Source organism: Poecilia formosa, unplaced genomic scaffold, assembly GCF_000485575.1.
Source record: "Poecilia formosa unplaced genomic scaffold, Poecilia_formosa-5.1.2 Scaffold36, whole genome shotgun sequence".
Taxonomy (NCBI): Eukaryota; Metazoa; Chordata; class Actinopteri; order Cyprinodontiformes; family Poeciliidae; genus Poecilia; species Poecilia formosa.
The window spans coordinates 743287-762111 of NW_006799975.1; the positions used below are offsets into that span (position 1 = coordinate 743287).

At 40.3% G+C, this 18825-nt stretch overlaps 1 protein-coding gene and 1 long non-coding RNA gene across 5 annotated transcripts in view; both read left to right on the top strand.

Annotated features, from left to right (window-relative positions):
* cdk14 (cyclin dependent kinase 14) overlaps positions 1-18825 on the top strand; it is a 172033-nt gene that overhangs the window by 81477 nt on the left and 71731 nt on the right. For all 4 annotated transcript variants that reach the window (XM_007550414.2, XM_016670637.1, XM_016670638.1 and 1 more), the window contains 2 exons: positions 5760-5883; positions 14652-14772. In XM_007550414.2, the coding sequence (XP_007550476.1) occupies positions 5760-5883; positions 14652-14772 (245 nt within the window). The remainder of the gene's footprint in view (positions 1-5759; positions 5884-14651; positions 14773-18825) is intronic.
* LOC107836038 (uncharacterized) lies at positions 9854-12754 on the top strand. Its single transcript, XR_001661894.1, has 3 exons — positions 9854-9935; positions 11288-11290; positions 12742-12754. It is a non-coding gene; the product is annotated as an uncharacterized LOC107836038 (long non-coding RNA).

Sequence of the window (18825 nt, forward strand, 5' to 3'; positions counted from 1 at the left end):
GGTGTTATGTCATGTTTATAACAGTGTCATGACAGACTTATTCACCCCCTTCAAATAAAGTGTTACCAAAAATTGTCAAATGCATTATTTAAGCAAATAAATCCACAGTGAAAAATTGTAGTAGTAAAATAAACTACATTATGTCAAATGACAATATGCGTTTAGCACCAGATGGAAGTCACAAAGCAGACAGCAGCTCTAGCAAAAAACACACAAACACTAAAATAAACTACATTCTGTCAACAACTCAATAATTACTACAGAGTCTTAAGTAAGCTGTCAATCACATTCACACCTGCTTATAATAATAGTTCAGTCTTACCTCATCGGATGTACTAACAACAGCTGAATAGCATTTTGTGAGGCACATTTTTTTATTGGAACATCTCATGGGTTTAGTTCTTGTTTCACTGTTGGTAACTAAAACTGCAGCCATGGTTATTGCTTAGTACGAGTACTACCTACTTTAAATGCAAACCTGTTTCTATTTCTAGTTTGTATTATTTTAGAGTCAGTATAATCAGTGCAGGCAGATCTTCACTAGATGTTAGTCTGATGTTCTGTTCTGGAGTCTGTAAAGGGGCATTGTAATTTTCTCCAGAGACTCGTTGGAATCACCACCTGGCCGATACCAGAGCAGTGGTGTGGATAACTGATCTGGGAATGTTCTGCAAACCGGAGTACCTTCCTGAAGCCTTAAGGGCTCAGCACACGAGGAATGACAAGAGACAGGCAAAGGTTTCCACTTCACAGAGTCAAATCCAACAACAACAACAGCAACCAAACTTGAAATATTTTCAATTTTGAAATCTCTGTACATGAAGTCTCTGGTTAGAAATGATTAATCTAATGACATACATACTCTGAGTAAGTACCTACTGCTTCCCAGACTTGGACACTTTTTTACCAGGCATCTAGCAGTCTGTTCTGATGATGCCGTCTCCAGAAGTGGGAGCTGGATTGCTATGTTTCATCTTCGTGTCTGACATGTTACTTCTGCTGCCAAACTGCCTGACTCCATTTTCCCTTACTTTGTTCTAGAGAAAGTACACAACCAACTATGAACCCCAGTGTACTGCTGTCACTTTGATGCATAGCCTCATTCTTTGCTGCACATTGAGTATCAGACAAAACATACACTCCACTACATTCCATACATGGATAACTCAGAGGCAGCCCACTTTTTCATAATGCTTATCTTGACACGGAGCTCTGATTGCCCTGGGTATGACTGCAATAAGTATTTAATCATTAGAGAAATGGCAGCGTGTTTATCAGTGTGCTGATGATGGATTATTTTCTGTGCAGTGGGGTCATTCTTCAGGTGATGGATTATGTTAATGGATGATTTAACTCCAATCAGACAGCTCATTTCTCCCACAGTAAGGAACTAATAATGCATCATGATTAAACAAACTCACACATGGAACATAAGAAGAAGAAGATCCTTAAGGGATATTGTTTCAATCAATAACAAAGAGCTAGAGTAATGAGCCAAAACATTAAGACTAACTCTGTTGTTTTACCCGGGCACATCTACCACCAAACACAGACTCACTGTAATTTGGCAGGATCTAAGGCTTGGGCTGCTTTGAAAACCCCAACTCTTCAAGACATAATTCTGGGAGCACTCATGATTTAACTGGAACTGGAAATTCAAACTTGTGGCCAGGAATGGAAAACATCATAAAACAACTACTTGTATGGAAATCAGGAAGCAGCAGACCAAATTATCCATTAACCTGAGTTATACGAGTCCAAATGCTGCCTGCAGACTCACCAGACTCAAATGATATATATATATATATAAAACTGTGACACGAGAGCAGATCTGCTATTTCCCTGTGTGAATCATTTATATTATGGCTACCCAAAGAAGTTATTCATTCTTTCATCTTCTTCTTTATTTTGAAATATTCTTTGTTGTTCTTTTAAACTCGTTCTCCATAGAAAAAATTTTCTTCTACCTCGGCTATTAATTTGGCATATTGAATGTACCTGTGTGTTTCCATGGTTTATTTATGTCGTCACACTTGTGGTTACTTCCTTCATCCTCCAATCCGTTGCCAGCAACAAGACACGCTCCATAGACTCGCTAGCCCAACCTTCAGGCCTCATATTAGGACTTTGTGTGTTATTTGCCTTGAAGCCTGCTTCATGTTGGAGGCAGAGCAGAGTCATGTTACTCCAGTCAAAGCTGTATAAACAGAATCCTTCATCCTCCATCACTATAATATTAAAATGCAAATATAAGTCAGGTGTTTGCAGCAGAAAAAGAATCACGCTCCTTTATTGCCCGGTTTGAAGAGAAAGGGGAAGAAAAGAGAGTTTTCTTTCCTTTTTATCCGAGCCATGAAAGGGTGAGAGTTTTTCACAAGGGTCTTTGATATACATGAGCAAACACACACACACACACACACATCTATGCTAATTTTCCTCGCTGTGGCTCGTCTCTGCCCCGCCGAGTGGAGGAATAGTAAGCTGTTGACCCGGTGGCTCCAGATGCCAGACAAGGCCCCCGTCCCTGATTGGACTCCACGGTGCTTCAATCAGCTTAATTGGCCACAACTAGAGTATCAGTGAGAGGAGAGAGACGAGAGTGGATTGCTGGAATTGGAATAAAATGAAGAGCTGCGTGGCGCATGCCTTGTTATTTGTTGACTGACGTGTCTACAGAAGCGGGGTGATGTGCCGCCAGATCTCAGAGGTACAAAAAGAAAAACAAGCTCTGACTCTGGGTTCAGGGCTTTGTTTACCTCTTGAAGCTGTCAGAGTGACAGCAGCAGGTACTTTATGAAGGAAACGTGTTAAAAACAGCATTTTCGTTGGCGCTTCATGTTGGGTTGAAGATCACTGGAAGCGGCTTGAGGAGCGTTGTGAAAAGGTTCAGCACTTTAACTAGGATTAAAAATGTAAATTTAAATGAAATTTAATCTTCCTGGTTGGCATGTCAGTGGATGTGAATTCAGACATTTTGATAAGATTTTTCTGGGCATTTTATTGCAGTAAAATAACCAATTTAATTGTATGTGTTTGTGTCAGAACAAACTTTAATTAGCAAATGCAGGAAACAAATCATCTGAAATAGACCAATCTGCCAAAACATTATGACTATAAACAAGAAAAATCCCCATGATGCACTTTCTGGAGCTGAGTGATGCGTCTCATTGGTGCAACAGTTTGCTAAAGGGGCTGTAATATGTAAAATCCACTCTTTTGAGCTTTACATCATGTTATAATGTTATTCCCTCATTAAAAAATACTTGGAGTGCTGCTGCTGTTGAGAAATCCTTTAATCTCCCACTGCAACCATCCATGGACTAGAAAACAAGCTTCTGTTTCATAGTGCACCTCTTCCTGTGACTCAGCTCCTCCAGACTAGTGGCAGCAGCAATTGACATACATCTGGTGCAGTTGCACCAGGTGTCTGCCAATTGCTGCGTTGATGTGTTTCTGGTGAACACATCATAGGAACGCCTTCATGTACTATGATTACGCCCCTTTAATTTTGTCACTTTTGTTGCAAATCAAGCCGAGTCGAGTTATTCAGTTCAATTCTTAAATTTCTTTATTGATCAATGATCCCAAAGGGTAATTAAATGTCATAACTCATATCATCCACATATCTTCAAAGCGTGTATTGGATAGTGATTCTATGAATAGGAAGAATTTCTAGTAGCAGTCGGTGTTGCAACAAATCTGAAAAAGCCTCTGACTGAAGATGCTACTGCTGTATAATATGCTAACAATTCAGCATCCAGGCAGCAGAGATGATATTCCACAGAGATGATATTCTCTGCTCAGCGGAGAGCAGAGAATATCATCTTTGTAGTGTATTAATCATCTCGTAGTGTGGATGACCTGGATGACATGTTACAGTCATCCAGGACAGTAACATGTCCTGTATGATGCAGTCACAAGCTCTGCTAATCCTCCTTATCTGTTTTTGCTGCTCCTCTTTAAATCTCTGTGTTATGGTGGAAGAGATGTTTTTAACTTCCTCCTTCTCTGGTCTTTGGTCCTGCATCATATCAAAAGTAGAGTTGCTTGGCTACAACCAGGCAGGAATTTGGGACAAACAAGCAGTTTGTCAGCACAGCAGTGGAGGAGTGATGACAGGGGCTTGTCTTACAGCCAATCAGCTTGCAGTAATAGAGCTGACTGTATTCCAGAGTGCAAAAATGAGGCTGTCAGTCAGCTCACTTCTGACAGGAACTGGGTCATACCACACCACATTAGTCCCAAACTCAGCTGCAAATCTACAAAACCAGGAAACAAATATTTACAGTTCACTTCCAACTATGGCTGTAGGTTTGGCTAAAGCTTTAAAATCACAAATGCTATTCATCCTCAGATTTGAATTGCAAATCAAATAAAAATTCTCTTCGAAGCACAAAGTTAGAAGCAAGCTCAAAAGGAAGCAGAAGCTTTCAGCACATCACCGCAGTAAATTCATTTGCTACAGTTTTTATTTGCATGCAGCTCAGTTGATTAAAAAAAATCCAATATGCAGCAGTGCGACTGATGCAAACAGAGACATGTCCCGATGTAGTGAGGAATGAATAAAATCTCCCTTCTGGTTCAAAGGTCAGATTGTCTTCCAGCAGTGAGCCGTTTCCTCCATGCTGTCAGCAGTCCTCTCATGCTCTCGTCCATCGATTTTCCTCCCTTTGCAGTAACGAATCTCAGAAACCCAACCTGCCAACCTTTCAGCAACATCTATCCTGACACATTTCTGCTTTTCACTCTATTTTTTCCTGAAGGTGTAAAACATACAGAGTAAATATAGAGTAGAGGCCGTGATTATGGAGAAATAAAACATTGCTCTGACCAATCACAGCAGTAAGTAAACTGGAAGAGTTAGTCGATGCGTTTCCATTTTAATTTTTGTCTATATTCTCCTAATGTTGAAAAAAACACAATTCTGCTATCGTGGTGTTTCCATCAAACAAGACATGAAATTTAAATCACATTTGAAAAAGCTTAAGTCATTAAAAATAATGGCAGTGACTGATATAAACAGTTACATGAGATATATTCAGCCATGACACTAGCGTTCATCATCTGCCAAAGGAGTGTTGGAGTGTCTACGTATGTGGTGTTTTGGGAAAATTGTAGTCGGCCATTTTACAGAAGAGCTTTGGATTCAACACATTGGAATGACAAACAATTTTTAATGGAGTGTGATGCTGTGAGAGCTCTGGTAGAGCCAGCGGTGTTTCCATTGTCCAAAAAACCCCCAAAACAAACCACCATCCTCCTACTGCTTCCTGTCGTCTTCTTCATGGTTTTACCAGAAGTAACATCAGGCTGTTGATCACCTGACTGGTATGATTCTAAAAAAGTGTTTCCATTGCAATTTTGCGAAATGCAACTATTTCAGTATGGTTGAAAAACCACGCTAAACCTCTTTTTTTTTTTTGTGAAAAACCTGAGGTTTTTTTATGTGTGTGTTTTCATTGGGCATATTAATTTTCATAATTTCAATTTGCCGATTCTATGCTCTGTTAAAGGAAACAGCTAGTGATTGTTGTCCTGCCTCTGTGTCAGTTGCTAATGCTTCTATGCTTCTGATGAATGAATGAATCTCTCCAGATAACACTGTCTAAAGTCCTGAGCCTCCAGAGACGTGGAGGTTCAGGTTTCATTCAAATGGGTCGGAATACGACTGAAAGATGAGAAAACAACAGACTTGTTTGTTGTGTTTTATGAACCGACTTACTTCCCTTTGTTCATTTGTTTTTCTGTTGTTTCTCCAGCTCTTCCTGTTCCAGTTGTTGAGAGGCCTGTCCTACATTCACCAGAGGTACATCCTTCACCGCGACCTGAAACCACAGAACCTGCTCATCAGCGACACAGGAGAGCTAAAACTCGCCGACTTCGGTGAGTGGACTGCAAACTGATCCTCTGACGTTGATGCTGATTTTCTCCCTTCTTCTCTTTGTACAAGAGTTAGCATGTACCATTTGTGCTGATATGCTGTGTTTGATTCTCTCCAAATGTAGCGTTGTGCTTCATGGCCAAACATTTCTACTTTCTTCTTGTTTGTCCATGACATTGTTCCAGAAGTTCCTTCATTCTGATGCAGCTTTGTAAGCCCAAACCATGATGCTCTGTTGCTTTAAGAGAGAAGATGCTTCCTTCTTAACCCTCCCAAACAGCCACATTTGATGTTTTTCTTACAAGCACATGCAAAAAATGACTAAAGTTGCTTGATTGAAGTAAATGTATGAATCAATGAGTTATGTGGATAGGTTTTAGAACCTATCCACATAATAGTGTGTGTGGGATATGACTTGGATTCATGTACAGCAAGTCTACTTCCTGGGGGGACAAACTGGTCAGGCTGCCTCATTTAGCGTTGTCCATCTGTCTGCCCATCCATCCATCCATCCGTCCATCCAGGCATGTCTTTTGTCCAGCACACCCTTTTTATCTCTCCACCCATTTCCTCCTTCTCTCTGCCCATCCATCTTCTGCACCTTTCCGCCCCTCTATCCCTCTGCCTAGACAGATGGGAGGAGGATTGGGGTGTGCGTGGGTGTGTGTGTGTGTGTGTGTGTGTGTGTGTGTGTGTGCTTCATCAATAATGCAAACTTGTATTAGTGCAGAAACATTACTGTGAAGGAAATGAGGAAGAGAAAAATAATGGACAAAATACCAAATGAGCAAATATGAAAATCCCACTGTTGTGGGAGCTCATCAACACACACCCACACATCCACACACATGCACACAAACGCACGCAGTCAGGTCTGGCCGGAGGGGGGCTGGATGAGGAGGGTGAGGTGAGGTGTGTGTGACTCCAGAGCTTCTGGGGGTCTCTGCTTGGCAGCAGGAATACTAACAGTCCACAGCTGAGGCCTGTGGCTCTGGCTGGGGTCCGCATGAGGGATGGAGGGGGGGCGTCAATGGAGAGGAAGCTGAGGCTGGCGATGGGAGGCGGCAGAGCGCTGCATCCATCAGTGACAGGCAGCAGACACTGAGTAAAGATAGAAGTTGGGTTGTTACTCTGAACATGACCAGCCTGACCCACAATAGTTAACATCTCATCTCTTCACCCTGCAGGTCACTGACATGAAACCTCCAACTAGGATATTATTACATAGTAGGTCATAATGAAAGACTTTGACTAGAATGGGGTTTAAATCATCAACAAATCATCTGTAGAATCCCATCCCTTTGGATTTCCTTTTCTTCATCTTCTTCTCTTCTGAATCTCAAAGTTCCTTCAGCTTCATATGTGAGGAGTTTCTCCACAACCTTCCTGAATTCCTTTAATTATAGAAATCAATCTTGTATTTTAGTCTTTTGCTTTTGTTTTTCAATTTGATCTTAGTGGATCATTCTCAACCTTATGACAGCTTTAGCTGTCATGTTGCTAAAGTGTCTGAGTCGCTGCAGTCTTTCCACATTTATTCTCCAGTATATAAAATAATCTGTACAGCTGGAGCATCATCGCTTCTGTTTATTCTATCTGCGTCTACTCTTTTTTTTTTTCTTTTGTTTTTTTTGATCGTCTTGCTGGTGAGCATCAGATCATTATCATGCTGAAAAACACAAGCTTTACCAGAACTGATGACCAGGCTGATTCTCCTCCAGTGTTACTGCAGTTTCTTGGTTCAGCTGCAGACAGTAGAACTATGGCTGAAGCTGGTTCTGTGTTAGCTCTGTTCCTGTTGTAACAGAACAAACACAAAACTCCACTTTTATCTCCTCAGTCCACAGAACATTTTCCCACATCATCAAGATATGTTTTGGAGGAGACGGGCCTTTGTGTTCTTTTGGGTCAGCCGTGCTTTCTGCCTCTCTCTTTTTCTTTATTGTTGATCTATGAATGCTGACCTTAACTAAACCAAAACCTTTAGATATTATTCTGGGTTATTTTGTACAAAAGCGTTTAACTATCAGAGCTCGAAAAGAAACTCAGGAACAATATCTCGTTAAAACAGAAATAATGTGATGCAAAAAACCTTACCACAAGAAAGTTTTCTTGTTTTAGCAAGATTTTAAGAACTTGTTATAATGAGACTCGTATTTCATTGAAACCAACATATATTCTCTTTTCAATAAGAAAGGTTGTAACGGTGAAATAGCAGCACATCTACTTCATCTAGAGGAATCGGGGTGAGGAGAGTCAAAGCAAACTGTTTTATGCATTTTTAACATAAATATCAGAGGAGAGTATTTTTTATATCTCGTTAAACAAGAAAGCTTCGATAATATATAAAACTTATCTCATAACTGCAAACTTTTTTATTTTGAGGTGACACAGATGGTAGAGTGTGTGATCCAGGTACAGAGGGCTTAGTGATTGGTTCGAATCCTGCCCTGATTCACTGCATGTGAAACAACAATTTTAACAAGAAATTGAGTTTATTTCCAAGCTCTGGCAGTAGAACAACTTTGTAGCCTCCTGGATTCATCTTCACAACTTTCCTGCGAAGCTTTCCTTTTTTTTCAGGAAAGCTTGTCCCAGGTTTTCTCCAGTTGTGGTGCTCTGCTGTTTTTTTCTAGTAGTCCACTGTGACTCCATCACATTGATCTCTTCCTGGACCAACACAAGAGCTGTTCTGTTTGGAACCCCAGCACACAGAAGAAGACAGGAAACAATGTGGCAGCGCTTAAATAATAGCATTTATTCAACCCTTGTGCAAGTAAGAACTGAAATGAAGTCAGACTGGATTTCCTCTGAGCCTGTGTGAACTGAAGGGCGTTATTAGACTGGTAGAGCTCAGAGTTGTGAAAGTGGCTTTGAGGGTCTGCAGCCTGATATTAATCCAGGGAGTTGAGAGGCTGGACATTACCTGCTAAACTTGCTGGTATTATTATTGAATCATCCCATGCTTATCTGCATTGTGCAGGGGGCTCATAAGGCTCAGCCTAACCACAGAGCAACAGTTTCTCATCAGCCAAAGAAGCCGGGGTTCTGTATCCCGCTGCTGGATGTGGGTCAGTCCAGATGCTCCTCTCTGCTCCACTGTGGATTTACTCTCTTTTTAATGAGCAGAAACAAGCAGCAGCGTTGTAAATGAGGCTTTAAGAAGCCTGCGTTTCATATCAAGGACACAGTTAATTGAGGCCAACTAAGCCTTCTGATGTGTACTGTTTGTGTGGAAGCAGCTGTGTGAACTATTAAAGTTACTTTTCTCTCTCAGTTCACACGCCTTCCTCACCTACAGGTGATTATTTCAGGCCTGATTTTGTTTCTTCCAAAACTTCCCCCTGAGCTGTGTCAGCTGCTGCAGGGTCTGGGTGAAGTAAGAGGCGGCAGGGGGATTTGCTGATTCGTCAGATATTAACTTACTTTAATATCTCACACTGAAATTTGTTTTCTTAATGACCGCGATACATTAGGGACAGTAGTAGTGCTGTAGGTTTTTGTTGGTTATAGTCAGAGAGAACAAAAACATCAGTCTGGACTGAATTAGAAATAATACAGTGGATCATTTCCTGCATTTCTTTAGGTTATTAAGACATACATTCAATTCAGATACTTTGTTGATCCAGAGGGAAATGAAATGTAACTAAAGTTTCTTCAGAGGTTTTGTAAATGCTGACAGCTGAGGGCAGGAAGGGTCTCCTATAGCTGTCTGTGTACCAGCAAATCTGAAAGAGACTCTGACTGAAGAATATTTTACCATTCCTGTAGAAAGGATCCCTTTGCCATTCAGGACTTTTCCACAGTAGGACACAGCTACAGGTCCAACAGCAGCACCAACACAAGTCAGAAGGAAACTCCACAGATTCTTGAGTCAGCATTTCATTTCACTATCATTTCACTTAAAACATGAAGAACGTCCTGCTATAAGTGAAACAATCTGCCGCTGGAACTAGCACTGTTTTTTTTTTAATCATTATTGAGGAATTAATGACTTAAGACATGATCCTATATCTTGCTGAGAATTACTTGTGAGTTTAGTCTTATTTCAAGTGTACCAGAATTTAATTTATTTTTTCTTGCTGAGTTGTTGAAAAGTCATTCAACATGAGAATTTAAATCATCAGTGTTTGTTTGAAAAAACACTAACAACCTAAATATATTTGCTTCTATAAATATTACATTACCTGAATAGTTCAGTTTAATTTGTGTTTTTTATAAATTAAAGTTGAAAGGTTAAAGCCGTCACTGGACGTTATTTTATCATCAAAATATTCACATCGTTCTGTTCTTAGATTTGCTTCTGTTCTTCAAAAGCAAATCTAAACTACATACCAGTCAGGTGTGAGAAGGAAGATCAGGTATACATATCTGTTTCACACTCAGCTGACATTCATGCTGAAAAATCTCTAAGCTTTACTCTAGTTTCTCCTGTGGAGGAGAGCTGCTGTAGCTAGACAATCACTGATGTGTGTGTGTGTGTGTGTGTGTTATAGTGGGGAGTTTCTGTGGAGTAATAGCTGCTGGGATAATGATGTGTGAGGTGGGAAGCAATGTGACAATGGAGCTGGAGGAATGTCCCAGGCACCTGATCGGACTGTTTGGATCTCCCCAGTGTGACGTTCGGCCCAGTGCCTCGCTGCACCAGTAGTAGCACCACTGGGCCTGAACACACATGCAGATGGTCTTTTTGAAGTCAATTAGGTTAAGAAATGCAGCTGATCTGTGTGTGGTTTGGTCCAAACTTGGAAATAAACTGAAATGAGCAGCTGAGATGAACGTGGTTGGTAATTACTGAGCTGACTCATTACAGACTACTGTACCCTCATGCAGAGCGTGTTACAGTCCGCCTTGTGTTGGCAAATAAGCTTTGACGATGACAGGTGGTGTATTCCCAATTTATTAACATGTATATGTAGATATGTGCATTATTTTGGATCAGTTACTTGGGCTGTTCTATACTCGGCATGTTAAGGCCAGGGATGCTACAAAACCCAGACTCTGGGATTCTAATTTCTAATTGATTTTAAAAGCTGCTTTGTCAGATCAAAAATGCCGCAAGCAACTGTTGTTTTTAATCAAACTGCTTCACTGAACAAAGGGATCTGTGTAAAAAGATTAGCACTGGAACAAAAAAAAGTGTCACCTTTAAATGTTGTTTTTGTTGTAAATCAGAGTAAGAGTATACTGCCCCCATCAGGTCAGAGCAGGAGTGGCCTCAAATTTTCCATCTGAAAATCTACCAGAAATGTTGTTTTTGTGCCCTCCCTGAATTATAGAATAATAATATTTCCACCAATGATTCACTCAGCAACACTGCTGCCTACGATTCTTTTAACTATGAAATTCTGAAGTTGAAAACCTTCTTAAGTCACATTAGGCTTTCTGCCTGGTTGACTACCATAGTTAGTTACTTAGACTCTTTTATTTGTTTTGATGACCTTCACACTATTTCCACTGGCTTATTGGTTACTTTAATAGCTCTTGTATGTTAAGTCAAGTTCAAGTTTATTTGTGAAGCACATTTTCAGCAACAAAGCAGTTCAATGTATTTTATATCATGAAACAAGTAATAAACATTACATTTTGTCAAATGCCGTCATCACAATCATCAAGAAAATACACATAAAAATATTGATCAATATTCCACAAAAATCAATTAAAATTGAATAAAGTGATTGTAAAGTTGATCTTCTCAATTTTACTCTTTTTTTGTCAATTCAGCTCAGTTCAGTTTATTTACATAATTCCAGTTATGTAAATAAACATAACTAAAAGGCACTTTATTAAAAAACATCAGTTCAGTCCAATCATACATACATTATCATACATACATTCCATCCAGTTCACCACTTCAAGAGCTGAAACCCAACAGACCAAAAGAGCTCAGTCCAAAACATTACCATGTTGGACTTATTGATTTTCTTCTTGTTCAACACTTTGGTGAAACCCTGTTTTACATGTGTTCTATAATTTAAAAAGTAATAAATAAATGTAACTATTTTAAGGTTTTAGTGTGTTCTACTTCTCTTCAGTGGCTGACAGCAGTCATATTTCAGTGTTTTTAGATTAGATTTGTTAAATCAAATAATAAACTTGCAGAAGTTACAGAATCAGAGAGCAAAGGAAGCCTGTAAAACTGTGCATAGATGTGCATCAGCAAACATCAAAAAAGTGGAAGTGAAGGGCCAAAATGATCCTGCTACGACTGGACACTCAGACGAGGTCAAACACAAAATGGTCAGTCTGTTAATAAGAGGTATTTTATAAAATCTCCAACAATATTATTTGTTGGAAATACATGAAATTGGGCATATTTTCAGGAATCTTCTTTCTCAGGACTTCTTCATACCTAACTGTATCCAAATGATAAAACAAAGAGGTACGCAGCCCTTTTTATTTCTCCACACCATCCTCCTTCACCCTGTCCACCTTGTCGTCCTCCCTCCCGCCCTCACCACTGTATTTTTGTTGAACCCGTAAAAGTGTAAGATAGTGATGTATAATTAACATGTGACCTTCCTTTGGACTGCTACCTGCACAGGAAGGAGGTTAGCTGGAGAAGCGCTCCAAGTGAAGGTGGTTGAAGGTCTGAGTGTGTTTGAATCCAAAGGTCAGACCTTTGAAGTAGTGTCCTCTTTGTGATGGGACACAGGGGGCTTTGAGGGGGAAGGTTGAATCCATTTGTCTTTTCTGTTGCCATTATATCTGCTGTAACATACCCACGTAGATGTGCCCAAGGTGAACCAGATGTTCTTACGCTACAGAGTGGTAACGCATGTTGGCAGTTTTGTGTGCGCTCAGGGAGTTAGGCTTTTGAGCAAATGAGATATTTTCCAGTGTGTGCTGAACACAGTGAGCTAAGACATTTGGCTGCATTTAAAGTGTCTGTGGGTGGAAAACAAACTTGCCATTGGTCAGTGATGGCGGAGAACCAGCTCCATCACTAATTTTATGTGCAATCTTGCTGATTGCAGATGCTTGTTGTGTCATTAGCTGTATTTGGTTCACCACAAGCACTTTAGTCACTTTTTTCCTTCAAATCTTTGCTGTAGCCAAGAGCCTGACTCCTTGTCTCTATTGACTCCACATATTAGCTAAAACATACTCATATGATGGAAATTAGCTTTTCAGCCTAAAGTTCAGCTATTCCATCCATCTATCCATTCACTACCTTCAGCTTGTTAGCTTAAGTCTTAGAATACAGGGTTGATGAGCTTGGTCTTCAACTTGTCACTAATTGCTAATCCTATCTAGCTACTACCCAGCTGTCTTTGCTATCAGTTGGGGAACTGCTGGATTATTGCCTGATGTGTGTCTGTTAGCTCAGGAACCAGATAGAGATGGAATAGTTTTTATCATCCCAACATCCCTAAGCAGAATAAAGTGAGTGTAGAAAATTGCTGATTAAAAGATGTGATATATAATCAAAGTCGTGGAGGAAATTATCTCTCAGAAATAAAACAGAGAAATATTAGATAATTAAAAACTAAGCTTTGCTGCCAGCCGATGGATGAGAGTCATTACACAGATAAAGAGACCAACGCATTATTCAACCTGAAGCCCTCAGAGCAGCACCAGTGTGTGTGCCACCTACTGGGCCCCAGCAGCATATGGTTCAGCTGGAAGTGTTGACAGGCGTGCTGGGAACAGTGGGAAGCTGGACGGCTTGGTATTCCTTCATCCTGACTTTCCACACACGCTTTATTTCTCCAGCAAACAACAGCTGCATAAGCTACAAAAGCATGCCAACCTCCAACCATTATAACCTCCTTCATGAAGTTGTCACACACACACACACACACACACACACACACACACACACACACACACACACACACACACACACACACACACACACACACACACACACACACACACGGTGGAGATGATAGCCTCTCACCATGAGTGGTCTGATGCCCTCCATTCTGTGTTAGATCAGTGTGTGGAAATTACAGTGGTGGGTAATGACTGTCGGCTGAAACTCCCATCTCCTGTGGGTGTTCTGACACAAGGAAATGTTAAATACCTTCCCCTCCTATCATTTATTCTCCTACTCTGCCCTTTTTCCTCCCTTTCACAGGGGACTTGCTGCAGGGCAGGAAGTCTTTTTTTCCTTCTTCTTCTTTTTTACAAAGCTAAATGCTTTAATTAAGCCCTTCTACCACTTGGGAAGAGACAAAGGGGTAATGCCATCAGCCTCATTAAAGCTCAGTGCATTTGCACTTTGCTCTACCATTAACTGGGTTTCTGTCACCAAACTGATAAATGCTAGAAGATCAGGAACCTGGTAAATGAAATATAACCCCTGAGAAACATTAAAGATTCAGGTAAGACAAGCAGGGCTAGCCATGGAATCACCATGGACGAACCTTAGATTGGACTAAACTCTACACCTCCTATAGGGTTGGTCTAAAAATCCCTAGCAACCATCATATTTGCATGGAAACAAGAGTTTTATGTATCCTGTGGGTTTATCTGGCCGCTATTTGTTTCTCTGTGTTTTACTGAAACTTCAGAGGTCTTAAATCTTTATCTCCACCGAAAAGGTAACTTTAGGTTTGTTTCAGTTGATTATGCAAAAATCAGTCTAAAGACACGTCTCCCAAAAGACTTTGTAGTAAGACTTCAATCAGGCATTGAGTTCAATGTTTCAGAATTACACAGACTAAACAGTGGTTCAAAATCTGTACCAGGCAAACTGTAAATGCCAATGATTCAGACTAAATGAAAGTTTTTTGTTGTGTTTGTGCTTCCTGTGCCCTCTCAGGCCTTGCCAGGGCCAAGTCAGTCCCCAGTCACACCTACTCCAATGAGGTGGTGACCCTGTGGTACCGGCCTCCAGATGTCCTGCTGGGATCCACTGACTACTCCACCTGCTTGGACATGTGGTGGGTACTGGCTGGCTTCTGCCTTTTTTCATCTTATTTAGTCTTGATTTATAGAGGTAGAGATGTAGAGCTAGAATCACTTTCTTTGGGGATCCTGAAAAACACAATTAATTTTAAAACAACTGAAATCCATTTATCTCTACCTGTTCTTTACTTTCTGTGTGCTGTAAACTCTACACCAACTGTAGGATTATAATTTTAACCTTTTGTAGATTTCTGAAACCAACCCCATGGATTACAGGTTTCAACTATTTCTAAAAAACAAATCTATCTTTTCGTTCAAAATTTATGGCATACCAAAAAAAAAAAACAGTGAATCATGTTGATAATTTACGCCAAAAAAGAGTTGAGGTAAGTGTAGCTAAGGCTACTACTCTACACAGACACTCCACTAGCACCCCCTCCCCTATCTCCCTCACAGCTCCTTCAGACTAGCGGCAGCAGCAGTTAGAAAAACCAGGTGGAAGTGAGCGCCTGCTGAGCTCAACAAACTACATCTCAGTCTTAAGAATAGTTGTGAATGGCATCATGGAGAAGCATTAATGTGATGACTCCGCTGAAGGCGGAGTACTGGAAAGGGGAAGAGATTCTTAAAGAAACAGAGGCCAAAATTTCAAGGCATCAGATGCAAAGTTATGCTATGAGGCAAAGTCACATTTCTTTTTTATTTTAATTTTGTTATAAATATATTGCTATGCAGCACTTTTCTAACTAAAGGTAACATAGTTGTTTGACTGTGCTATAAAATGGCACCATATGCCTGGAAAACACATTATATGCTTCCATCTTTAAAGGTTTGGAGCTGAGTTGCAGCTCTGATGGAGTTCAATGTCAATCAAGTGTAAATCTTTTTATTATTATTAATTGGGATGAATTGAGACTCCTCATGTTTCTTTCAGTTCCCAGATGTACCTAGATGTGTTTAAAGTGAAAATGTGCATTTCATGTTTTCTGACATCTTCTAAGCTGTTCATATCTGGCATTGTTATCATGTGTAAATTATGATCCTGGCTCTTGTACATGGTAGTTTTCATTGGACCCAAATACGGGTCATATGAGTTCCCATAACAATACATGAAGTACATCAAAGTTCCTTGGCCTGCCTCACACAGCACTGGGCTGGACCGTCCTGCCAGAACAAACTGGAGACAGAGTTCTGCAGAGCAGAGCTTTTCCTGCAGCTCAGTTCAGCTTCTTTGTTTCTACATGTGCACAAACTTTATGCCTGGAGGTAATTGCTTCAGTAAAGGGTTTTTTTGTTGTTGTTTTGTTTGTTTGTTTGTTTGTTTGTTTTTTGTGCATATTTTTGTAGCTTGTCTTTTTGTGTTTCGTTGACCGCATATATATTGTTAATGCTTGCTCAGTTACACCTGTACATCAGCAGAACTCATAGCAGCCCTTAAACTGAACATGTTTGTTTCAACCTATCTTCAGTTTGCCTTTTGGACTGGAGATAAATTCATCATGTTTTATACATTTTCTCCGTTGGGAAGCTAAGAGTTGAAATGAAGCTGAGCAGTTTTTCATCCAGGACTTTAACAGGAACTAGAAGTTTGTTTTCCCTCACAGTACCTGAGAGAATTGAATTATTTTTGCTGATGTTCTTTAGACTTCCTGAACAAAAGTTTAGTAAAAGATGAGATGCCATCGGTACACAAAGCATTCGACTGGTTTCAGCTGACTTGGCCTTTCCTGCAGATCCTTCAGCGTCACTGTGGGATTTTTGCAGCAGCTTCAGGATGAAACACTCACATCACACACACTAAAACCTTCATTGATCAAAGTTAGCAGTGACTCAGCTGGATGAGGCCCATCCAACATGACTGGTAACCAACACCGATACTTTACAGAGAACTGTTTAATACTGGAAAGCATTTAGAGTTTAGAAGAAAGACAAACGTTTGACTGAAATGCAGTTAGAAGGAGGATAACCCCACCAGATGAGATGTGGGCTCTGCAGACTTTTTCCAAGCATGAGTCTTAACAGGAGAATGTGTGGTGCAGTTTACAATAATATGACGTTACAATGTGAATGAGATGCAGTCGAAGCCCAGGGTGTCTGTGTATCCTGAAAAGTCTTAAAAAGTCTTCATGTGTCTAACGTAAAAGCCTTAAAATGTCTTTAATTTAAAGAAGCTCTTCCAGATTGAAGGATTTCTGGACATTGATGAAAGAGAAAGTTTTATATTGTCTCTTTCTTTGTGGCTCTCTGCTGTTTGAACTTGATTGCTTCCTTCAGCAGATTTCTACCTTGAGCCCTAAAGGAAGCAGGGACACAGCTCACTGCAGAACACTTACAAACAGGCAAAGCACTTCAGACATGAGAGGCAGCTGAAGATTAGCAAAGGGCTTACTGAGAGGCGACTGTTTGCTGTTTAATGACAGAAATACAGCCGGCGGTCATGTGAGGGACTCAGCTGCTTTCTTGCTGCAGGCGGATCCTCACATCTCCAGAGGGAAAAACGGATTAGATTTCAGAATGATGGGTAAAATGGCCGTCTTTATGCTGATGTTTTGCTATCTTTACCTGAATAAAAGTACACATAATTTGCGCCACAGAGCCCTTCTAATGTAGGCAGTTTGGTTCTTTGGTTTGATGTTCTGTTTGTCACCAAACCACATGAGGTCTTTACAAGCTGCTGCAACAACAACAAGGAAGTAAACAAAGAGATGTTTGTTGGTCTTCCCTTTGGATTATGTTCAAGTAAGCAGGAAAAAAAAATCCTCTACAAAGTCATCTCAAAGTTCCCCAGATGCTTCAACACTAAACCAGGATTTTAGGAGGAGTCTTTTATGAAAAGTTTAAAAAAAAAAAAAAAAAAAAAACATCTGAGAGTTAACTACTGCAGAAAATGATTTGCACTGGTGTGAACCTGGTCTGGGTTACTCAAGCGTTGGTGACAGTTTGTGAGGACAGAGGGAAATCCCTGCAGACCCGCATGCAGTGAGTGCTTCCTCATTACAGAGCAGAGCTGCAGGACGGGGTGGGCAGTGGCTCCTTGTCTCCTTCAGGGATGGGCCGATTCCACAGGGTGTCGTTCCGGTCCACCCAGAATCACCCTGACACACGCTTCCACTCACCCTGTTCTGCCACTTCAGAAAGCAGCTGCCATGAGGAAGCACCCTTTGCAGGACTGCTAAAGGTTACACAGATCTGTCTTCCTGTGGTGAGAAGCATCCATCTTTCCGACTGCAGGGTTACAGGCTGTGAGGAAGACAAATGTGATGGAGGAGGAGGAATGAGGAACTGTTCTATTTTTACCTTCATCAGCACTTCACTGAGCTGCAAATTTCACTTCCAGTCAGAGTCAACACTTTAATCTGGTATGTGTTGATCACATTTAAAGGCTCAGGTTTGCACCAGAGGACATCTCTGAGTTTTGGTAAATAAGTGAACGGCAAAAATAATAATAAAAAATAATCTACCTCATTTATTTCCAACATTGCTTCTGTACAGTGTGTTGTAAAATCATCACATTTGGAAGCATCTTTAAACTAAAGACTAACGTTTGTGTCTGGTCTGACAGAATCACAGGTTTGTTGCTATAAAACGCCTTCACAGTGTTTCCTCCGCTAACTGGCACAGTGTTTAACACGATTCTGTCTCAAAGTTGTGGTTTGAAATTCAAACCACAACTTGTTTCAGTCGGTATGTAATGGATTTTCATCATTTTTATTGCTTTTTAATACACCATTTATATCTATTTGCAACTGCTCCTTTCACACAGGAGAATCACCATGTTAAGGCATAAAGGTTTTGTTCAAGAAGATCAGAAGGGACGGCTGTGGCTTAAAAACTAACTTTAATTAGTTAGTTTATTAGTAATCCTTAAAAACTAATTTTAATTTTTAAGGATATTTTTAATTACTGGTTTTGTGAGATGCAATAATAATGCGACCCATGAGCACAATATATTTTATTCACAAGATTTGGGTCTCCAAATGTGAATTTATTGCAGATTTTTAAGTGACACAGGGTCATAACCATACAGAAGCCCAAAATTACAGTACTAAATAAAACAGCATATTTAGTACTGTTTTATTTAACCATCA